The 24868-nt window shown below is 44.1% G+C and overlaps 1 protein-coding gene across 2 annotated transcripts in view; it reads right to left on the bottom strand.

Moving 5' to 3' along the window:
* Positions 1 to 8944: 8944 nt before the first annotated feature.
* CTNNA1 (catenin alpha 1) overlaps positions 8945 to 24868 on the bottom strand; it is a 179110-nt gene continuing 163186 nt past the window's right edge. For both annotated transcript variants that reach the window (XM_033927160.1, XM_033927161.1), the window contains exon 18: positions 8945 to 10093. In XM_033927160.1, the coding sequence (XP_033783051.1) occupies positions 9806 to 10093 (288 nt within the window). In that variant the 3' untranslated portion in view covers positions 8945 to 9805. The remainder of the gene's footprint in view (positions 10094 to 24868) is intronic.

Below are 24868 nucleotides of genomic sequence, written 5' to 3'. Positions count from 1 at the left end.
GAAATGCTTCCTTTACAAAGATACTTAGGAAAACTGATCCAGCCCTGTAACTGCTTTGAATGATTAGCAATCTATTCTCTCCTTAACTCCCTCCTGTTCTAGCCTTCTATGTCTGCTTTTCTTTAAAATTGTAGTTCTTCCCACTTTCCTCTTGTTTTATGTATGTCAAGTTTGTCCTGTTTTTAATTAGTCTCTTAAATGTTTCCCCCCCTTTTTATCGTAAAACGTTTAGAATTTATGATTAGCGTTTTATGAAAATTTTACTAAACTTGGTACATATAAAAAGTAAATGAAAATATTACAACTTTTATTGAACATACAATATAGCAGACATCAATAGGGCCTTTCAGGATAAAAATCTAGCATTAAATTGCAAGTTTTGCAGTCCTGTATGTAAAATATGCTCTTTTTAGTACTCTGAAGTAGAGAATGACACGGTGACAAAATTCATCACCGTTCCCGTCCCCGTGGATAACCGTGGGAAATAATCTCATGTCATTTTCTAGTGTCTATTTCGACCTTGGTCCTTCTACACCAGCATTCTTCAAAGCAAAGCTTGCGGGTCAGTGGTTGTGCCCAATTATACTCCGATTCTTTTCTCCTTAAAGAATGACATGAAGATGGTTTCCCACGGTTATCTGCGGAGACGGGAATGGTGATGAATTTTGTCACCGTGTCATTTTCTACTCTGAAGGTTAGTTTAATGTTATTTCCAGTGCAATAGGAAGACATTCTAGACCAGGGGTGGGCAACTCCGGTCCTCAAGGGCCGGAATCCACTTGGGTTTTCAGGATTTCCCCAATGAATATGCATGAGATCTATTTGCATGCACTGCTTTCAATGCATATTCATTGGGGAAATCCTGAAAACCCAACTGGATTCCGGCCCTCGAGGAGTGGAGTTGCCCACCCCTGTTCTGGACAGATGGGTAATATCACCATCTGCAGAACAAATCCACTCCAGATTTTTTTTGCTATACTTTTCAAACAAATAAATCTCACAAATTCATATTTGTTCAAAGCAATACAGAACTAAATACAAAATCTGTTCTAAGAAAAATAGACAATTAGGAAACAATTTAAAGTTCTTCCTTAGACCCCAAAATAGAAGGGGGTGTTCTAAAAATGAGAAGACAAAAAGAAAGCAACAAATCTATAAGAAAGGCTTTAACATGAATTAAGCTCTAATACAATCCTTAAATTAGCAATCTAAATAGCTTGAATTTCAGGTGGACAACTTCTTTAAATCAATAAACTCCCTCAGATGCTCCAGCTGATAACGTAAGTTATACCCAAATATTTATACAACATTTACAGGGATAAGCCAGCAAAAATTTGCTCACAATGACAAAACTTCTCATCTCATATCCAAAAAAGCTCTTCTAGTATTCTGTCTGTCGTGACACATCTGAGTTAACCCATATCTTTTTCCCACAAAAAGGAACTTGAGCATTTCTAAAATATAATTTCATAATTAAGTTCACATCTTGTTGAAGTACAAATGAGACCAATAATGTTGACCTTTCAGAGTTCTCTGATAAAGAAGATTCTAAAATTTCTGAAATATTAATGTCTTCATTCCTCATTACTTGCTCATTAGTCTCTGGAGAAGCTCCTATCTTCTTTGAGGAAATATAGTATATTTTATTCACCGGAGGTATATTTTGAGAAAAAGTTTAGAACTTCTATCAAGTATTTCTTAAAGGCATTTCGAGGAGAAACCCCAATAGATTTTGGAAAGTTCAAGAAACGAAGATTCAGTCTTCTATTATAATTCTCTAACATTTCAATCTTCTTGTCAATTATTTGGTTATCTTTAATTATAGATGAGGAAACATCTTTTAAAGTTCTCATTTCTTCTTTTAGCGATATCAGTTGTGTGGTAAATTCACTTTTTGTTCCTGTCAAAGTTTCTGATAAGGTATCAATCTTACTTACAAGAGAAGATATTTCTTTAGTTGAAGTGTCCACCTTCATATCAAGTTGCTAGATAGCATTTCATATGCTCTCTAACAGCGCCTCAGGCATTTTCTTGCTGCTGGAAGTAGCAGAATGCTCCGTAGATTTTCTAATTTGCCCCAAAAATCCAGCTGTGGAACTGTTCCCACAGGGGGCCTCCAACTCAGCGACTTCTGCTGAAGGAAACCCCTCCAGATTTGCAGGGGCCATGGGACAAGGTGGTGGATTGCTCTCTGGGGGTGTTAGTGAACCATCCAATCTTGATGTCGTCAAGTCTCTCTCCTCGCAAGGCAACGCCAGGAATCTGCCAGCGTTGCCGGCTGCGTCTTCTCACCTCTGCTCATCCCGGTGTGCATCCGTTGGTCTGCAGGGGTGGAAGTGTAGTCAGACTTAGGGTCTGACTGGTAGCCCAAAGATCAGTTTTGCAGAGGCATTCCCAGCATGAGTCAGTGATTCTCTCATCTGGCTACTGTTAGAGAGCTGAGGCAGCCAGCAGCAAAGATCTTCAGACAGGTCACAGTGAGTACAGGCTGTTACAACTGTGAGGTGAATTGGGGGAGGGGGTTGGAAAGTGGAGTTTTCAGTGTTTCTGCATGTCCCCCTAACTGCAAAATCACTGTTATTTTTGTGTTTTGGAAGTGTAAAAAATATTGTGATTTTGGTGCAAATTTGCAGCCATCTTAGATTTTTAAATTTGCAGCCATCTTAGATTTTTAAATTTTTTTTCTACAGATCCCTGTTTCACCAAAACTGCAAATTTTGCTTAGAAATTTGTTGGAATTAAGTCCTTGGGTACTCCTCATTTGGAGTCTTGCCAGGATTGTGCAAATTTAGTGCTTTTAAAAAAGAGCATCCTTCCTCCTGGCTTTGCAGTGTGCGCTCTCAGTCTGCTACCTTTCCCCGACACCCTGGTATGAGCGTTCTGTTCTCTGAGCAGCATGACTCTCCGGAAGGTTCTCTTAAAATTGCCACAGCCATGTCACGTTTGTATCTTCTGGCACAGGAGTATCAGAAACTTTTGGGTCAGCCCAGATTGGATACTTTGGTTGCTCAGGTGACTAAATGCACATCTCTCCCCAGTGAAGGTGGTGTGTTGCCAAAGGATATGATGGACTGCCATGTGGATGTGGTCCTCCGGAAACTCTTTCACGCAGCTGCTTTAGGCATCAAAGCTGCTTCAGCAGCATCCTTTGTCACATGCACCTCTCTCGACTGCGCACACACAACTTCTTTTGGCTGTGGCAGATTATATTGCTGATGCACTGAATGACCTTATGCGAGTTTTGGCAAAGGTGTCGGCATACTCCATCTCTCCTCACAGGATGCTCTGGATCAGACAATGGGTTGGTGATTTTTACTACAAAGTCTACTTTGGCTACACTGTCTTTAGCAAGTTAGGATACAATCTTGTATTGTAAACTTCAATTATATAATACGTATGTTTAAACTGTAAGCTATTCTGAGCTCTTTAGGGACAACGGGATAGAAAATGAATGAATGAATTAATTAATTAAAAGGGCCAGTTGTTGTTTGGTAAAGATCTGGACAACCTCATGGATTCTGTGATGGACCGTCACCCTAAGACTCTGCCTGATAGACTCAGAACCTCTAGACTAATTTTTGTGGCTCCCAGTGATCCTGACCATATACAAGGGCTCGTCGACGGTATGCTGGCTACAAGTGTTCTCAGCCTTCCACCTCCCGTTCTGTGCCCTCTGCTAAAAAGGCACAATGATGCCAGGCCAAGGGATGCCCCTCTATAAATAGGGGGCAGGTTCTCAGCATTTCTTCCCATCTGGATTCACATTACATCCAACCAGTGGGTCTCAGACATTATTCCCTCACGAATGTGCATGTGGAACTCAAACAACTGCAGCGTAAATTAACTAGCTGTGAAGAAAAGTTAGAAGATATGGAGAATCACTCCAGGCGTAACAATGTTCGTCTGGTGAGTTGCTGGACAGACTGGAAAAATGGCTGGCAGAGGAATTATTGTTTCTCCCTCTCTCTCCCTCCAGTTGGGTGCAGAAATTCTCTCCCCCTCTGCTCCCTTTCCTTTTTCTGTCACCCCATGCCCGGTCATCAGTGCAGCACCTAAGCGGATGCTCCAAGGCCTGGCATCATGAACTTTCTCAGGCAGCAGCAGCAGCATTCACAATTTGCTGCTGTTGCTGGCTTCGGGCCTTCTTCTCTGTCGGGTCCTGCCTTCATGGAAACAGGAAGTAGGCAGGACCCGGCAGAAATGAAGGCCTGAAGCTGGCAACAGCAGCAAATTGTAAACGCTGTTGCTGCTGGAAGAAGTTAACAACACCAGGCCTTGGAGCACCCGGGGCAGACTGCTTTCTCCTCCTCTTTCTCCCATCCCCCCAATATGCCACTTTCCAAATGTTACTTTTCAGCTGCCCCAAAGTTTTCCCTCTGCTGCAACTTCCCATTTCCATCAGGGCAGATCGCCGCAGAGGGAAAGCTTCGGGGCAGCCACCGTCAGCTTGCGAGAGATGGCTGCCATGTCTGGACTCCAGTGAAAAGTAACAGATTGGGAAGCGAGGGAGATAGAGAGAAGAGGAAAAGAAGTTCAGACTGCGGGGCCCCCTGGATCTGTACATAAGAATAGCCATACAGGGTCAGACCAATGGTCCATCTAGCCCAGTATCCTGCCTCCACAGTGGCCAATCCAGGTCACAAATACCAGTCAGAAACCCAAATAGTAGTTATTTTTCTCAGACTTTCAACTTTACCTCTATTTTTTTCCTCTTATCTGTTTATACTGTATTCTCTTTATTCTATTTATGTATCTTCCCATTAGAAGTTTGCTCTCCAATTCTTTCATCCTAGCCTATTATCTTAATTTCCCTCTCCCCCCTTACCTCCACAACCGAACCCATTTCTCCTCCTCTCTCCATCCACTGCGGAATTGAATTGGTATTGTTTTGTACATTAGAACGTAAATATGCACCTGTGCTGATGCCACCTCCCATCAGTAAAAAAAACTGGACAGCAGAAGTAGCAGTAACTACAGGAAACAAACAATTTCTGCTTACCACTGTTAAACTACCCCAACACGTGCTTACACTGATGTCGTGGGCAATAAAACTGGACTGTCTGATACAACTGTACTTAATTCTCCATCTTGCTTTTCCCATTCCTTCTATTCGTTTTCTTTGCCTCACCTCTCTTGCCTGTCACCCCTTACTTTTGCTCTGAAGAACCCGGTGGCAAGGCCGAACCCTCAGCCTGTTTTGTCCGTTCTGGGGGAAAGAATTGCATCAAAAGAATAAAGCACAACTACCAAGCTTGAAAGGCATGAAATTAGTTGAAAAACGGAGGGCCCAGGAAAGCTGTCCAGTTTGCCTTCCCCTAACGCTGGCCCGCAGTGGAGGGGGAGGAAGAGAGTCCTCACACATTTCAGAACTTCTGTCTTTGGCTGTCCAGCATGCACTGCACTGTGTGTGCACGAGGTGTGAGGGCGAAGAGGAGAGAGGAGTTCCAGCACAGCATTAAGTGACCAGCCGGCATGTGCTGACAAGGCTGTGCGTCTGCAGAATGACTGCTATAGCTGGGTCCTCCGGAGCAGCGCAGCACTGATTTTTAAGTTTTGCTCTCCCGCTGCTCCCCCCCCCCAACACTAAAACCCAGACAAATGAGACCTTCTGAGGGCAAATTCAAAATCTGCCCCACCGTCCTGATTCATCCAGACATATGGTAACCTCTATGCATTGGGCCCCCCTGAACTCCTTTAATCCAGCCCTGGCCAGCTGTGCACCCCCTTGGGGCGTGTACCCGGGACAGACCACCGCCCCACCCCTTGGTACGCCACTGATGCTGGTATTGACTGAATTAAGATCTGCAAAACCTGAAGTAGCAGAACTGGTTGTAGAAAAACTTCATGAGAAACTGGTAGCCCTGATTGAAAGGCTGATCAGGCAGAAGGTTGTTGGCATACGATAGGATAAACTTTAATAGGCAGTATATAAATACCTAAAACTAAATAAATTTCTTTGGTAGAGCACTTTCCCTTTGGAATGCGAGGAATTTCTCTCACAGGTACTTTTACACCTCCTCAGGAGGGTTTCAGCTGCCCCTCTAGCTTCATTTAAATTGCATGCATCTACCCAGTAGTCAGGACCCAAGCACTGAATACACCAATTATGCGGGCCCAGTGTCTGAAATGGTCCTGTTGCAACTAGTGCACTGCTTAAATCCACTGGAAGGCCTTGAAATGAGGAAAAAAAACACTGACAAAATATCAAAGGCCTCAATGGTCCTGGGAGGTCAAGTGATCTCGAACCCGAAAGATGTTAAATGCTCCCAGCCTGAAAACAGGCTTGAAAGGGTCCGAAGGCCCAACAAATGAAAAACTGAAAAAAGTGAACACAGATTGAAATGAAAGAAAATAAAAGAAATTATGAGGAAAAATACCAACGGGAAGGCAAAAAAAGGTAAAGTTTGTCTCGCTTTTGGAGAGACTCCAAAAATATAGCTTCTCAGATCTGTGGAAAACTGAGAAATAATGGTCCCCTGAGTCGATGTTGGGCTGTCAGGCAGTCTCGAGACTGAAATGTTTTCTTTATATCACTCTTTAGTCCATAAGAAGGATTCACAAATATTCTCTAATGCCTTCATCTAATTCATTAGGAACTTTAAAGATGGACACTTAAGTCTAATAGTACAACTACACAAGATAATACTCTATTGGAATTGTCACAATTGCCTATGTCTAAACTAGAATCTTTTAATGCATGTTCTCTGATTCAACTGTCAAAGAGAGTACAGAAAAATAACTAATGTACATAAATTAGATGATTCCATGTCCATCACTTGGATAAGCATGAATAGATATTGTCTTCTTTTATTATTATTATACATGGTTAATCAAAGCATAGAACTAGGGAGCTTTCTAAATGCTTGGCAACATTCTTTCATTACTCTAATTCTTAAATCAAATAAGCTAGACATTACTAACTCCCAGTGTTACAGACCAGTATTTAACTTATGCTGTCCAGGGAAAGTCATTGAACAAACTGTCTTGCATCAACTTTGTATGTTCATAGATAAGACAAGATTTCGGGCAAATCACAGTGCAGAAACGAATCATGTGTGGTTTTCTTAGTGACACTTTAGAATCTTAGATAATGGGAACATTGCATTAGCAATATCCCTAGATCAAGCTTCTGCCTTTGATCTTGTGTACTACCACATTTTAATGAATATATATTAGCTTCCATAGGGATTGCTGAAACAGCTTCAAATTGGTTTACATCTTTTCTTCAAAACAGAAGTTACTCTATAACATCGCAATCAATATCTCAAAGTATAAATTATGTGGGGTTTCCACAGGGATCTACACTGTCCCCATCCTTATTTAATGTCTCTACAAATATAAGAATTTGGTTTCAAGGTATACTGCTAAGCTATCCTGTTGGAGGCCAAAGTAGATCCAATTAAATTACAATTAGACAATGTTCACAGTTGCCTTAAAGCAATATGTTCTTGGCTTAATAGGAACAAAGTAATATTGAGTGTTGAGAAATGTTTCTCTTGTTGGATCACAGGACAATTAAAATTTCAATTTTAGATAGAACAATTGATGCAAAAATTCAAATATTTGGGAATCATTATTAACACCTACTTGACATTTAATGATCAGGTCTTAGAAATAATAATAATGAAAAAAGGGTTCTATACACTTATAACTTTAAGCTCAATTAGACATTTCTTTGAAAATGCTGACCTTACATACTCATGTTACACCATTATTACAATATCACTGGCTCCCTATTTCATATAAGGTACAATTTAAACTATTATCACTTACTCAAATTACTGCATTCTCATGAACCAAGTTATCTAAATTCATTGATTATTCCATGTTCCTTCTCATGCACTCAAATAATTATAAGATAACAGATTAGTCACACCACCTGTAAAAAGAATAAAATAGGAAGCTACTACAGCCAAAGCCTTTTTCTATATTGGCCCTAGCTTATGGAATCCACTACATACGGTTAGAACCTACATTTAATGCATTTAAAATGTGTCGTTACTTAAATATTACTTTTTCTTGCAAGCTTTGGGTGAGGACATACCCAATAATGATCTTATTTATTAGGCTCTCTCTTCTGGCATGAAGTTAGAGGGAAATTCTGTATAGGATGTCTGTTTCTGCAGCAGCTGAGAATTACACACTGGCGTCCTATACAGAATTGCCTGCCTCAAGTAGGTTTTTTCTAAAAATGTGTCGTAATTGGCTTCCAGACAGTGGCAGGATGCCTACCGCTGCCTACAATCAGGACCTCCGTTTATAGAATCAGCCTCTGAATGTCTCCTGAAATCATTGGTATAATGTTTTTAAAAAATTTGTTCTTTTGGTATGAATGGTACTAGGATTGTCCTTTATTTTTATGGAGTTCTTTTCTTTTTATCGTAACCACTTGGAACTGTTGGAAGCATGAGTGGTATATCAAATTTTAATAAACATTATACAACATACATCTACAATGGTATGGCCACCTAAGTCAAGATGTACATTACACCAAGTTCTTATATATTGCTCCTTTCCCCAGAATTCAAAGTGGCTGACAAATAATAAACTGCCACCTGAAAACCAAATACATCTCTGCCCTGAATAATTTACTGCATCTTTCCAGTAGAGAAAAAAAAAAAGATTTAACTTCCCCACACACTTTGACAAAACCGCTCAAGAGGTTTTTAGCACCGGCTGATAAACCGGAACGTACGCAGGTAGGGCTGGTCTCAGTTAGGGCAATGGTCTTTGACCTAGGGGCCACTGCGGGAGCGGACTGCTGGGCATGATGAACTACTGGTCTGACCCAGCAGCGGCAATTCTTATGTTCTTATTATGCTCATGGGAACTCTATGGCTGTCAGAGCAGCGCAGAGCATTCAGCACTCTGGGCAGCGCTAAAAACCTCTTGCGCGTTTTTGTAAAGGGGAGGGGTTTTTAAATAGTACTTAAATAAAAAAACAGCCAAATTTATCATTTGTGTTAACTACAAAAGGTGTCTCTACATTATTGCCTGACTGAACATTTCAGAGGATTTTTTTTTTTACAGGTTTGAGGCATACTATATAGCAATTATTAGACAGGAGTACGATACTTTAATGCATATGAATGATGAAAAAGAATTTATGTTTATTTGATAAAAGCACATTTATTAAATGTCCCATGGCAAAGTATATTAATTTGTAACCAAGCATTACAGTTTTGTCGTATGTCAAAAATAGTACTCCGTTTTTTTACTGATGCATTATGCACTCACTAAATTCTATTACTTTATGGCTTGTTTCTCTGAATAAACATTTGAAACCCCAATACAAAAAATATTTATGCTTGGGGAAGACACAAAGATGTATTATTACATGTTCTAGTGAGGAGACCACTGGCAGGTCCTTTTCCCCAACTTATATAGAAACATCTAAAGAAAAAAAAAAAAAAAAAAGAAGTTATCACTATCGAGTCACTTATTTTTACTTGTGCATGATAAAAACTGAATGCTAATCTTTTCTTCAAAATCAGCACAAAAGCTAAAATCGTGGAGATAAGGCAAATATATAGTTCTAATGCTTACTGATAAAATCACGAGCTTGTCTTTGGTTAAGTAGTATTCTCTCTTACAACTTGTCTTAAAAGTGTCAACTACAAATGTATCCCTCCCCCGAAATCCTAAAGGTTTTTCTGATCTCAGGTAATTTCAATTTGCAAATTCAACTGATATATAAACTAGAGAAAAATGTTAACAAAATTATATTATGTAAATATATTTTAATGAAAAGTAAACTTTAGAAATGTTAATCAGTGGATTAGAAGTTCAAAAGGCAGATTTGCTTTTAAATGCTCTCCATAGCCTTGAATTCGCTCAGAGCTTGCACAGGATTCACATGCTTTTTCTGAGACGCCCTTTTGATTTTGGTCTGTGTTTCATCTTGTTTCTCTCGCTTCACCAGTGGCTTCTTCTCTGGAGCTTTCATTTTCCACGACACTGCTGGAAGGTTCAGGGACGCCATGCCTTGAGACTTTTGATATTTAGTTGATGCCACATAGGAAGCCTTCACAGTCTGTACTACAGCATTCATCAAATTTTTGGCAGCTTGGATCAAAGACATCGCACTATCCACCTAAAATAAAGAAAACAAAACATTAAAGTTTTCAAATAGTTATCTCCTATCCACTTAAGATTTCCTCCTGTCCTGTGGTCTTCCAGGAGAGTGGAAACCATGGATATGATCTACAGCAGGCATGCCCAACAGGTAGATCACGATCTACCTGTAGATCAAGGAGGGGTCAGAGGTAGATCGCCAGCCCCTCTTGGATCCATCTCTCCAGCAGCTCAACCCTTCGCTAGGAGACAGCTCATCTGCCGAGGGCTTGCCACTTCTACTGATCCTTTGCCTGTCTTTTCCCTGCCTGTGGGAATCTTGCCTGCGGGTATAGTGGGGCGCTTGTTGTTTTTGTGCCAATAGTTTGTAGGTACCCCAGTGGCCGCTGCCTGTGCCCCGTGACGATATGCCACAGGCCTGGCGTCATACCTGCCTCTCAAAATCACCCATTCCTGCCCCCGCCCCAACACCCCTTAGAAGTCTGTTATATACCGGGCAATATCCATTCGCCCAGGCTTTACCTGAATACACTTACCATATATTAGTTGTGTCGTGTGCTGGTCGTTAGTTTCTTTATAGTTCGCTTTCATGAAACGTTTTCGGGCAGACACAACAAAGGTCAAGAATTTGGTGATTTTGGCAGCCTTTTCCAATTTTGTTCTAACTTGCCTATATCTTGCCTTCAAATTGGTTCAAACCACTGTGACTTTTGCTTGCCTCTGCAATTTTATTTCGCCTTGCCTTTGCATGGATTCTACACTGCAATTTTATTTCGCCTTGCCTTAGCATTGATTCTACACTGCAATTTTATTTTGACTTGCCTTAGCGTTGATTCTACACTGTGTGCTGAATTTATTAAATCGTGTGTGGTGGTATTTGAACTTGTTTGGCAGTATTTGATTTTATCTGGTTTGCTGGACAGGTGTTTGAGGTTTTTTGATGATTTTTGGTGATACAGTACAGTCAAACCTCGGTTTACAAGTAACCCGGTTTGTGAGTGTTTTGCAAGACGAGCAAAACACTCAGCAAACTTTTGACTCGTAAACCGAGCATTGACTTGATTTGCGAGCCCCCACCCGACCCGACCGCGGGAACCAACAGTATTGTTCCCCCCGAGGCCACCGGCGCTTCTATCACCTCTTCCCCCCCTCCCCGACTGGTCCGGTCCTTACCCCTGCACCGCCAGTGATAAAAGTGCCTGCCGCCGGTCTGCTGCTGAGCCTTGAGCATCTGCGCATGCTCAGGCCTTCTGATCTCACCCTCTCCGAGATTCTCATGAGCCAACAGACACAAGAGAAGCTCACATTCCAACTTCGTTCCCCCCCAGTGAGAGGTTGTAAACTGAAAAAACACCATGAACATCTTCTCTCGCACCAAGCAGCATCATGGGGTAAAGACCTAGAACAATTGCTTTTTGCCCACTACTTATGAGGAATTTAGGAAACGTCTGAAAACACACCTGTTCCTAAAGTATCTAGACAACTGATCCTCTCTTCTCTCTCCCCTCTATAGCGATTAACTTGTTCTATTGATCACTCTCTCCTCAAAAATGGATTTCCTGTCCTATTAACCCTCTTTCTTCCTCCCCTCTTAAAGTCAATTAATTTGTACCTTTGCTTAATCTTTGTAAACCGCATAGAACTTCACGGTATTGCGGTATATAAGCTGTTATTATTATTATTATATACGTACTTTTAGTTTTTGGTCCCGTATTTGCATGGGGTTATCTGTTTTCTGGTAGGAATGAATGTTGAGAAGCATACAGTGTGCTTTGTGTAGTTTAATTTTGTGGTTAACCATTATGTGTTGTTAATAAGATTATATTATGTGTGTGTATATATATATGAAAAATGAATGGAAAAAATAGTGTTACAATTAGTACTATTATGGAGGTGGGGTCTGGTCCACGACTTAGCCCAGTGTTCTTCAACTGCCGGTCCACAAAATAATTATTTTATTTCCGCCGGTCCATAGGTGTTAAAAGGTTGAAGAACACTGATCTAGCTCTTCCTTGTACTCCCAAATCCTAGATCACTATACACTCTACCTCAACTACCTGCAACAAGTCCTTACTTGTGATCTGGATTAAAAAGTGATCAAAGGCTTAAACATGAAAACCTCTGGAGACAGATAGGTTGAGCCTGAGGGGCTTCTCCCCTCATTATTTAGGTTGCAGCATAATACCCAGTTTTTTTTTTTTTTTTTTTTATATTATTTATTTATAGAATTTTTTACAAAATTTCCAAGCATATACATCTTGTACAGTAAAGTGAGATCACACAACATATTAAATTAACATTCCAAAATTAATATTACTACAAGGAACTTCTAATCTAGCTGATCTCACACTAGTCCTCAATATTATTAGATCCATAATTAAGAGTAGAACAAATATAATTCAAATTAGTTAAATAAGAAAAAAAATCCTTTTCTGACTAAAGTGCAGGGAATTAACCTTAAATAGACGTTATGTTGTTATTATTCCTTTTTCTAGACGTTTCACTGAGATAAAGCTAATCAGCTGAGATGGCTCTGTAAATATATACTTAAATGATAAATATCTAACTACACATTTACATGGATATCTCAAAAAGAAAATACCCCCTATTTGAGTCACTCCAGGCTTAAGAATTAAAAATTCTTTCCTTCTTTTCTGAGTCTCTCTAGAGACATCAGGAAAAATCTGAATATGCTGCCCCAGGAAGTCTTTGGATCTGTTTTTGAAGAAAAGTTTTAATATCCAATCTTTGTCTGGAGCCAAAGCGACAGACAACAAGAGAGTAGCTGGAACAGCCAGTTCCCTATCTGATTGTTCCAGTATTGCCGAAATGTCCATTGACCTCTCCCGGGGTTCCTCAATTTTCCCTTCTTCTTTGGATATGGGCTTAGCAGGTAGGTAATACACTCTTGTAAGAGGAGGTAAGGAGTTTTCAGGAATTTCCAAAATTTCCATAAAATATCTTTTCACCATTTCTCTAGGAGAAGTTGACAGGATTCTTGGAAAATTTATAAATCTCAAATTATTTATACGACCATTATTCTCCTGCACTTCCAACTTCTTCCTGAGTAATATATTATCTTTAACCAACATATCTTGATTTTGTTTCAGTAAGATTAACTCCTTATTTGTATTTTGTGTCTCAGTTTTAAATTGTAACATATCCTGCTTTAAAACTTTTATTTCTTCCTTTTGTTCTTTTAATTCTTTGTTCAAACTTTTTATTTGAGGATTTAAGGAATTCCCCAAATTCACTACCAAGTCCCATAATGCTTCGAGTGTGACTGTAGGAGGTTTTGTAGGTGAAAAAAGTTGTAATGGTGTAGTATCTAAATGTTCAGAAATTAGCTTTACCTCAGTGTGGTCTTGTATTCCTCCAACCTCTGTTGTTGTCCCGGTCGCAAGTCCCGTTGTCATATTCAGCAAGCCCTCCATACTAGCCTCTGTGGACAAAGAACTAGCCACCTCCTCAGGTGGATTCTGGTCCCGTGGAGAGCTAGTAGCTTGCGGCGTGGGTTGGAGGGGTGGCGTCCTAACGTCGGGGCTAAGAGTGACTTCATGCTCAGGGGAGCCCACCGTACTACTCTCCGGGGGTATCCCCAATGAGCTAGCACCCGACCCTTCTTGTTCCCGTTGTAGGCGTCGGAGAAAATCATCAATAGTAACCACTGGAGTTAAGGGTCGCCGGGAGGCTCCTCCGGCGTTCCTTCCTCGTCTTTTTGGCATTATTAAGAAAAAGAAGAAAAGAGAAAAACTTCAACGCCGTCCTCACTGCAGCAGTTAAGGAATATATACTTCTTGGATCCAATAATAGGGAGCAGGATCTGATCCGGATCTAAATAATCCATATGAATTTCCCACTACCGGCTCCCGGTCTCCACGTGGCTCCTAAGGGCCACGCCCTGCAGCCGCGCGGCTGCGGCCGCAACCACAGCAGCGGCTGCTTTAAATAATATCGGAGACGGACCCGGTGACGTCAGGGGTCCGTCTCTGCTAGTGCCTGCATGCACCGCCAGCCAGCCAGGAGAAAGGAAAAGCCGTCGCCGTTCACTCCGGGGTCAGCACGGGACACCCCACAACTCCTCTCCGGTCCAGTAAGCTGCTCCCAGCACAGTCACAGCAGCGGCTGCTTTAAATAATATCGGAGACGGACCCAGTGACATCAGGGGTCCGTCTCTGCTAGTGCCTGCATGCACCGCCAGCCAGCCAGGAGAAAGGAAAAGCCGTCGCCGTTCACTCCGGGGTCAGCACGGGACACCCCACAACTCCTCTCCGGTCCAGTAAGCTGCTCCCAGCACAGTCACAGCAGCGGCTGCTTTAAATAATATCGGAGACGGACCCGGTGACGTCAGGGGTCCGTCTCTGCTAGTGCCTGCATGCACCGCCAGCCAGCCAGGAGAAAGGAAAAGCCGTCGCCGTTCACTCCGGGGTCAGCACGGGACACCCCACAACTCCTCTCCGGTCCAGTAAGCTGCTCCCAGCACAGTCACAGCAGCGGCTGCTTTAAATAATATCGGAGACGGACCCGGTGACGTCAGGGGTCCGTCTCTGCTAGTGCCTGCATGCACCGCCAGCCAGCCAGGAGAAAGGAAAAGCCGTCGCCGTTCACTCCGGGGTCAGCACGGGACACCCCACAACTCCTCTCCGGTCCAGTAAGCTGCTCCCAGCCATAATACCCAGTTTAATAGTGTGCTACAATATACAGTAGTTATACATAATGCCATCTTAAATTTAAAAAGGCACTGCACACAAGGACATTAGTTCCCAAGCTGTGTAACAGCAATCATGGTGAAATTAATTAGCTCTCCACCACATTCATTTAATGGAGAAATACTGACTGCTCAGAAGAAAAGGGACCTTTGGAGAATAAAATGAAAAATTGTCACCAACTAGTATTTTCCACTATTAGCCATTTGTATGGTCCACATTTGCTGCATATGCAATGTTGAAAAAACTGATATCAAATTATAGGAAGTGTTTGGTTGCAGTTATTACTACTAAAGGAGGTGCAGCCAATTATAGGTTTAGGTGGCAGTTACTTTTTCACATGGATGTTTGCTCCTTAAATTGTATAACAAATTTTAAAACTTGTTTACTCAGGTTCCCTTTGATTCAAGATCAGAAATTATCCAGTGTTATAAGTATACAGTATGTAATAACAGGAGAAATCAGGCGGGGGCAAAATCTTTTTCATATCACTGCATATAATAATGTATCTAAAGGAAATTATTCAAAACCAGAACAGATGCTGGAAGACCCCAGTTTCCAGTCAACTCAGGAGTGTAATGAATCAGAATAGTTACAATGAAACTGTTTGTTTTTATTATACCATAAATCAAGCCACTGGACCATTTATAAAGAGCCAACAGCAAAATAAAACCTGATTTATAGCATAATAAAATCACACTATTGCCTGAACTCTGAGTCACTGTAGGGCTAACAAAACTGGAAGCTGTATCCTTTATGCCACTTTTCAGCAAAAAAGACAAATATAATCCTGTTAAGAGAAAATTCAGGCAACTCCATACTCGAACTCTCAGGTGTAGTTATGTGAATATAAAGAACTACCAAAAAAGCAAAGTTACTCACCTGTAGAAGTGATCGCTGAGGACAGCAGGAAAGCACAGTTACTTACCGTAACAGGTGTTATCCAGGGACAGCAGGCAGATATTCTTGACTGATGGGTGACGGCACCGACGGAGCCCCGGTACGGACAATTTTAGAGTGATTGCACTCTAAGAACTTGGAAAGTTCTAGCAGGCCGCACCGCGTACGCGCGAGTGCCTTCCCGCCCGACGGAGGCGCGCGGTCCCCAGTTAGGATAAGCCAGCTAAGAAGCCAACCCGGGGAGGTGGGTGGGACGCAAGAATATCTGCCTGCTGTCCCTGGATAACACCTGTTACGGTAAGTAACTGTGCTTTATCCCAGGACAAGCAGGCAGCATATTCTTGACTGATGGGTGACCTCCAAGCTAACAAAAAGAGGGATGGAGGGAAGGTTGGCCATTAAGAAAACAAATTTTGCAAAACAGATTGGCCGAAGTGTCCATCCCGTCTGGAGAATGCATCCAGACAATAATGAGATGTAAAAGTATGAACTGAGGACCAAGTAGCAGCCTTGCAGATTTCCTCAATAGGAGTGGAACGGAGGAAAACTACAGATGCTGCCATAGCTCGAACCTTATGGGCCGTGACAGAACCTTCCAGTGAAAGTCCAGTCTGAGCATAACAGAATGAAATGCACGCTGCCAGCCAATTAGACAACGTACGTTTAGAAACAGGACGCCCCAATTTATTCAGATCAAAGGATAGAAAGAGTTGGGGAGATGATCTGTGGGGCTTAGTACGCTCTAAATAGTAAGCTAGAGCCCGCTTACAATCCAAAGTATGCAGAGCCTGTTCTCCAGAATGAGAGTGAGGTTTCGGAAAGAAGACAGGCAGAACAATGGATTGGTTGAGATGGAATTCAGAGACAACCTTAGGGAGAAACTTTGGGTGTGTACGCAGAACCACCTTGTCATGATGAAAGACTGTAAAAGGTGGATCCACAACTAGTGCATGTAGCACACTGACCCTCCTGGCAGAGGTAAGAGCAATAAGGAAGAGCACTTTCCAAGTAAGGAACTTGAAAGGAGCTGTAGCCAAAGGTTCAAACGGAGGCTTCATTAAGGCGGAGAGAACTACATTGAGATCCCAGACTACAGGAGGAGCCTTAAGAGGTGGTTTCACATTGAAAAGACCCCGCATGAATCTGGAAACCAAAGGATGAGCTGAGAGAAGTTTCCCATGAACTGGCTCATGAAAAGCAGCAATAGCACTGAGGTGGACTCTGATGGAAGTAGACTTGAGACCAGAGTCAGACAAAGAAAGAAGGTAATCCAACAAGGTCTCCACTGCCAGGGACGTAGGATTATGATGATGAAGAAGACACCAGGAAGAAAATCGTGTCCACTTCTGATAGTAACATTGCAGAGTGGCAGGTTTCCTGGAGGCATCCAGAATAGAACGAACGGGCTGAGACAACAGCGTATCACTTGAAGTCAGCCCGAGAGATACCAAGCTGTCAGGTGTAGAGACTGGAGGTTGGGATGCAGAAGGGTCTCCTGATGCTGTGTAAGTAGAGAAGGAAACAATGGAAGAAGAATAGGCTCCCTGGAACTGAGTTGAAGTAGAAGGGAGAACCAATGTTGCCTGGGCCACCGTGGAGCGATGAGAATCATGGTGGCTTGTTCCCTCTTGAGCTTGAACAAGGTTCGCAACATGAGAGGTAGCGGAGGGAACGCATACAGGAACAGATTGGACCAATCCAGGAGAAATGCATCCGCTGCCAGACGGTGAGGAGAATAGAGTCTGGAGCAGAAGAGGGGCAGCTGGTGATTGTGAGGAGCTGCAAAGAGGTCTATCTGAGGAGTGCCCCATCGAGCGAAGATGGACTGTAGAGTTAAAGGGTCGAGTGTCCACTCGTGAGGCTGGAGAATTCTGCTGAGCTTGTCCGCTAAGGAATTCTGTTCCCCCTGAATGTAGATAGCTTTCAGGAATAGTTGGTGATCTGTGGCCCAAGCCCAAATCTTCTGGGCTTCCTGGCACAAGAGGCGAGAGCCTGTCCCACCCTGCTTGTTGATGTAGTACATCGCAACTTAATTGTCTGTGCACAGCAGGAGGACCTGAGGAAAGAGAAGATGTTGGAAGGCCTCGAGGGCATAAAACATCGCTCTGAGTTCCAGGAAATTGATGTGATGCTTCATTTCCTGGGCTGTCCAAAGACCTTGAGTTTGGAATTCGTTCAAATGAGCTCCCCAGGCATAAGGGGAGGCGTCGGTGGTGATGACTAGTTGATGAGGAGGTAGATGGAACAGAAGACCTCTGGAGAGATTTGAGGATATTAACCACCATTGTAGAGACTGACGAAGAGATGATGTCACAGATATGTGTCGTGAGCACGGATCCGTCGCTTGGGACCACTGGGTAGCTAGGGTCCATTGAGGAGTGCGCAGGTGAAGACGTGCGAAGGGTGTGACATGAACTGTGGAGGCCATGTGACCCAAGAGTATCATCATTTGCTTGGCAGAGATGGAACTTTGCAGAAGTAGCTGCTGACATAGAGATTGAAGAGTTTGGAGACGGTTGGATGACAGGAATGCTCTCATGAGGACTGTGTCCAGCACCGCTCCAATGAATTGAAGTCTCTGAGTGGGGATGAGATGAGATTTGGGTAGATTGATCTCGAACCCCAGAAGTTGTAGAAACAGGATGGTTTGGTTGGTGGCCAGGAGTACTGTCTGAGATGAATTGGCCTTGATTAACCAATCGTCCAGGTAAGGAAAGATCTGAAGGTGGTGAGAGCGTAGAAAGGCAGCCACCACAATCAGACATTTGGTGAACACTCTTGGAGAGGAGGCAAGACTGAAGGGCAGCACCTTGTATTGGTAATGACAATGATTGATCATGAAGCAGAGGTACTGTCTGGAGGACAAATTTACCAGTATGTGAGTGTATGCCTCTTTGAGATCGAGGGAGCATAGCCAGTCGCCTTGATTGAGAAGAGGGTAGAGAGTGGCCAGAGAAAGCATCCTGAATTTTTCTTTGACCAAGCATTTGTTGAGATCGCGAAGATCTAAAATGGGTCTGAGATCTCTTGTTTTTTTGGGAACTAGAAAGTAACGGGAGTAGAATCCCTGCCCCTTTTGATCTAGAGGAACTTCCTCTATGGTGTTCAGAAGGAGGAGGGATTGAACCTCCTGAAGAAGGAGGGAAGACTGAGGAGTGTTCAAAGCAGACTCTTTTGGCAGACTTTGGGCAGGAAGTGTCTGAAAGTTGAGAGAGTAGCCGTGGCGGATGATGTTGAGGACCCATTGATCCGAGGTGATGATCTCCCAACGGCTGAGGAAAGAAGTAAGACGGCCACCTATAGGTTGAGGTAGGTGGGCAGATGGTAGGTAGCTGGCTATGCCCTGGAGAACTAAGTCAAAAGGGCTGTGTGAACTTTTGCTGTGGAGGTGGCTTCGCAGGTTGCTGCTGTGGTGGCCTAGGGGTCTGTCGTTGTTGCTGACGTTGGCGCCTAGGTTGTTGGGCAGCTGATGGCAAGGGTCGAGCCACATAACGGCGCTGATAGGCCGGCTGCTGTCTGAAAGGCTGTGCTGGTGGAGTCTTCTTTTTTATTTTAGCAGAGTATCCCATCTAGTCTCATGGGCGGAGAGCTTTTGGGTGGTAGAATCCATGGATTCCCCAAAGAGTTCATCCCCCAGGCATGGTGCATTGGCCAACCGATCTTGATGGTTGACATCAAGCTCCGACACTCTGAGCCAAGCAAGGCGGCGCATAGCCACAGACATGGCCGTTGCTCTGGTAGTAAGTTCGAATGTGTCATATATTGAGCGAACCATAAACTTACGGAGTTGGAAGAGAGATGATGAGCAGTGGTGAAAAGCCTGTCGTTTTCGTTCAGGAAGGTACTTTTCAAAGGAAGCCATGGTGGTAAGAAGATGCTTAAGATAGAAAGAAAAATGGAAAGCATAATTACCAGATCTGTTAGCTAGCATTGCATTCTGGTATAACCGTTTACCAAACTTATCCATGGCTTTACCTTCCCTGCCAGGAGGGACAGAAGCGTATACACTACGCTCAAAAAGTCTGCCGGAGCTAGATTCCACAAGAAGGGATTCATGTGGAAGCTGCGGCTTATCAAATCCAGGGATAGGAATCACTTTGTATAAAGAATCCAATTTACGAGGAGCTCCTGGGATGGTCAAGGGAGTCTCCAGGTTTTTATAAAAGGTTTCCCTCAAGATAACATGGAGGGGTAGTTTGAGAAATTTCTTTGGAGGCTGGTCAAAATCCAATGCATCAAGGAAGGCTTTGGATTTTTTAGACTCAGCCTCCAAAGGAAAAGACAGAGATTCACACATATCTTTCAGGAAGGAAGTGAAAGATGTAGAATCTTGTTTGGAGGATAGATCAGGGGCAGCAGGATCATCCTCATCCGAGAAACACTCACCCTCAGAAAGAAAAGGCTCTTCGGAGTCACCCCACAGATCAGGGTCCCTAATATGGGAGCTACGGTCTCGAGACTCCGGAGTGGAGGGTTCCAGGTGTCGGGATTTGCGTGCCGACTTACCTGACCTCATAGACACGGTACCGGGAGATGTTACAGGCTGCATGGGTGCCGAAGTCTGAACAGCCTGGTGTTGCGCTCTCGGTTCTGGTGCGAGGACTGGCATCGAGACCGATGAAACGGAGTGGACCGGTACCGACAAAGTGGATGCAGACAAAAGAGGCTGCTCCACTGCCGGTACCGGTGGCTCAGACCGGACCGGGACTGGAAGGCTCGGTGTCAAGAGAGCAGGAAGGAGCTGTTGTAACTGCTCCTTTAGCTGCACCTGCAGGACGGCTGCAATGCGCTCGTCCAGAGAAGGCACCGGTACCGCCTTTTTCTTCTGCGGTACCTGCGGTGCCGCTCGACGCCCCGAGGATGAGGAGCCCGAGGTCGAGGGACTCACCTCAATTAGGGCGGAGCGCTTCCGTGGGCGCCTTGCGGTCGGCAGGACTGGGCTCGCTGCTATCGAGACCGGAGGACGCTCCAGCGGGGATGGCTTCTTAGCCGGCTTACCTGGGTGTTGCGACGCCAGTGCGGCGTCGACGAAGTGGGTGCCGACTGAGTTGGGGCCGATGCCGGTGTCGATGCCGCCGTCGATGCCGCCGGGTCAGACATATCGGCACCGAAAAGCAACCGTTGCTGGATTTGTCGGTTTTTTAATGTACGTTTTTTCAAAGTGGCACAGCGGGTGCAGGTGGAAGCCTGATGCTCTGGACCTAGGCACTGTAAGCACCAGTTGTGCGGGTCCGTAAGAGAAATAGGCCATGCACCCTGCTGGCACTTCTTAAACCCTGGCTGGGGGGCATGAAAGTAAAAACGGCTTCTGCCAAATCGAACGCCGAGGCCTTGATGGTGGCAGCAGGCCCCGCCGGGGCAAAACTGACTAAAGTAAAGAAAAAATAAAGTAATGATTTTTTTTTTTTTTTAATAAGAAAATAATAAAAGAAAAAAAAGGAAATACAATTTCCTAACAGATTTCGCGAGCGGGAAGGCGTCAGGAAAAAATCTTTTCAACAGCCGTTGAAAAGTGCGACTTCTTAGCTCACGGAAACTAAGAAACTGGGGACCGTGCGCCTCCGTCGGGCAGGAAGGCACTCCCGAGTGCGCGGTGCGGCCTGCTAGAACTTTCCAAGTTCTTAGAGTGCAATCACTCTAAAATTGTCCGTACCGGGGCTCCATCGGTGCCGTCACCCATCAGTCAAGAATATGCTGCCTGCTTGTCCTGGGATAATAGTATTTCTCACACGTAGGTGACATTTGCAACAGAGCCCCGGTGCGGAAACTACTCAGCATTAATTTCTCTAAAAAGTCTTTGGTAGGCTCATCCTGTGCATGCCTCAGTACCGTCCCGTCTGTAGGAGCCATGCGGGACTACCAGTCTGGTCAGATATCATATAGAAAAGAATACAACTCCTAAGAGAGGTGAGAGTACAGTATGTCTTGCTGTCCTCAGAGAACACCTACTATACAGGTGAGTAGCTTCACTTTCTCCAAGAACAAGCAGGAAGATTCTCACTTATGTTATATGGGATCTTATATTCCACCAAATCCTCCAAAGTAGAGTTGGAGGCAGGTTACAACAGTATTATCATTAGGCATTATCTTTACATAGAAATAAACATACAATACAGATTAGAATCGGATTAGATTCCTAACAAACCAATCATGTCATGACCAGTTTGCGGCCCCGACCCGATTCATTAACCTTCCTCCCGATCCTGCAAATGAGGGAAATGACATGCAAATGTAGGAAGGCAGTGATTCACTAAACAATTTCAGGAACACCAACTGGGCTGGCTGATCAAAAAAGAAGCGACTGATGAGGACCAGTTGCTCACGTCCCTGCCGACTCTCCTGCTCCTCTTAAGAAGCAGTTTCTCTCCTATAGACTCCATAGTCCCTTGAAAATAGTGGAGCAAAAAGAGAAAAAAGTGGGAAGGAAAGCAACTCAGCTGATGAACATCTCTTGCTCTCTGCTGCCCTTCCCTGCAGTTTGCTTTCGTAGAGCAGCTGCGGGTGCCTGGACTTCTGCGACTCCAGCTTCACCACCACCTCCTCTCCGCTGATTATGTTAATGGCCAGGTAAATGTCCTCGAAAGAGCCCGAAGTGATTTTCCTCACCAGTTTGTACTTCCCCTCCAATTGAAGTCAGCTTTGGAGTTGCTGCTGCTCGCTATGATCTCTGGGCTCCAATGGCGAGAGCCCAGACTCTCCTGCTCTCTGCCACCCTTCCCTGCAGTGTGAGCCTGTGGTTTTAACCTATGGGTTTAAAGCGGGGCTGCACTAAGGCGTGTTCTGTTAAGTTCCAGAATACGCCGCAGTGCAGCCACGCTTTAAACCTGTGGGTTAAAATCATGGGCGTATGAGAAAAGTCAAAAATTGGCACGAGAGAAAAGCAAAAAATTAAAGCAAAAAGTTTAGATAAGCATTATGTTCACGGTGAGCAAGTGCAGACCATCTACAGGCAAAGTAGATGGTCTGTGCATGTGTCAGGATCGCTCTGATGTGCATGTGTGGTCGGTGTGGAGTGTGCCTCCGATCGCCCCCATTTGTGTTGTGGATCAGTCGGCCTGCCATGGATCGGATAGGATCGGTGAGCTAAGTGAATCCAGCCCAAAGATTTCTGATACAGTAGGTTACAGATAGTATATTTTCTTCAATGGAGTTAAGATATACAGTGGAACCTTGGTTTAAGAGCATAATTCGTTCCAGAAGCATGCTCGTAAACCAAAATACTCATATATCAAAGCGAGTTTCCCCATAGGAAATAATGGAAACTCGCTTTGATACATTCGCCCCCCCCCCCCCGAGGCCAGCAGCGCTGCTCCCCCCCTCCCCCTGCTCACAAAGATCCCCCTCCGCGCGAACTGGCACCCCCTCCCCGAACAACTTAAAGTTACCCCCCCCCATCTGGCATCAAGAGACTCTATGCCAATGAGGCATGTGATTCCTGCTGAGCGGCATGCACCAGTACTGAAGGCTCACCAACCAGTACTATCAGTGCAGCAGGTTGTCTTGGAAAGGGTGACCTGGCTGAGGATGCACACCTAGGAGAGACAACCTACAGATCCTCAAATCAATGGCATCAATGTGTGGTCTGCATCAAGATACTCGATGCTATAGAGACCTGCGATGCTTGCTGGGAAGAAGATGTCTTGGTAACTGGCTTCCCCGATGCTAGAAGATTTCCTGATGCCAATGTAGGAGTTTTCAATGACGGCTCCAAAGTTTTTCCCAATGTCAATAGCGGAGCAGAACACCTTCTCCTTTTGAATTTAACGGGCTTTAATGGTGTGCTTTTGTAAAGTGGAACATTTAAACACAAGATTTAATTCAGTGATCAGGGCCCAAACACTGAAGATACCAATTATGAGGGTAGGTAATTGAAATAGGCTGCTGGCACCAATAGCACTTTTTAAACCCCATCACAGGTTTCGACATGGGAAAAATCTCATCGGTGAGATTAAACTCAATGGTGAACGAAAACTCCACCAAGGCCGAAGCACGAGGTTCTAGACTTTTACTATCTTTTTTTTTTTTTTTAGAAAAAAAATTAGAATAAAGTATAACATCAAAACTAGAAAAACAATGAAAAAGAAACGCGAAGCAGAAAGGCAACGACGACTGAACGGAGTCCAGTCAAAAGAGACTTGTTCGCGGAAAACGAAGAACTGAGGTATCGCAAATATAGAAACATAGAAATAGACGGCAGATAAGGGCCACGGCCCATCAAGTCTGCCCACCCTACTGTCCCTCCCCTACCTTTGCCCTGTGAATAGATCCCATGTGTCGATCCCATTTGGCCTTAAAATCAAGCACGCTACTTGCCTCAATCACCTGCAGTGGAAGACTATTCCAGCGATCAAACACCCTTTCAGTGAAAAAGAATTTCCTGGTGTCACCTCGTAGTTTCCCGCCTCTGATTTTCCAAGAATGCCCTCTTGTTGTCGCGGGACCCCTGAAAAAGAAGATATCTTCCTCAGTCTCGATGCGGCCCGTGAGATACTTGAAAGTCTCGATCATGTCCCTCCTCTCTCTGCGCTCCTCGAGCGAGTACAGCCGCAATTTGTCTAGCCGTTCCTCGTACGGGAGATCCTTGAGTCCCGAGACCATCCGGGTGGCCATTCTCTGTACCGACTCCAGTCTCAGCACATCCTTGCGATAATGCGGCCTCCAGAATGGCACACAGTATTCCAGGTGGGGTCTCACCATGGATCCATACAATGGCATAATGACTTCCGGCTTACGGCTGACGAAACCCCTGCGTATGCAACCAATGATTTGTCTTGCCTTGGATGAAGCTTGCCACTTGATTGGCAGCCTTCATGTCCTCACCGACGATCACCCCCAAGTCTCGTTCTGCTACCGTTCTTGCTAGGATCTCGCCATTAAGGGTATAGATCTTGCATGGATTTTGGCTGCCCAGGTGCATAACTTTGCATTTTTTGGCATTGAAGCTGAGTTGCCAGGTCCTAGACCAGCGCTCCAGTAGGAGTAGGTCGTGTATCATGTTGTCAGGCGTTGAATCTTCGTCTGTTGTGCATTTGCCCACTACATTACTTAGTTTGGCGTCATCGGCGAATAAAGTTATTTTCCCTCGAAGCCCTTCTGCCAAGTCCCTTATAAAGATGTTGAATAGGATCGGGTCCAAGATCGAGCCTTGTGGCACTCCACTGATCACCTCTGTCATTTCGGAGGGGGTG

Source organism: Geotrypetes seraphini, chromosome 18 (genome assembly GCF_902459505.1).
Source record: "Geotrypetes seraphini chromosome 18, aGeoSer1.1, whole genome shotgun sequence".
Classification (NCBI taxonomy): domain Eukaryota; kingdom Metazoa; phylum Chordata; class Amphibia; order Gymnophiona; family Dermophiidae; genus Geotrypetes; species Geotrypetes seraphini.
Note: the sequence above shows the minus strand (reverse complement) of the source record. Positions and strands in the feature narration are given on the sequence as shown.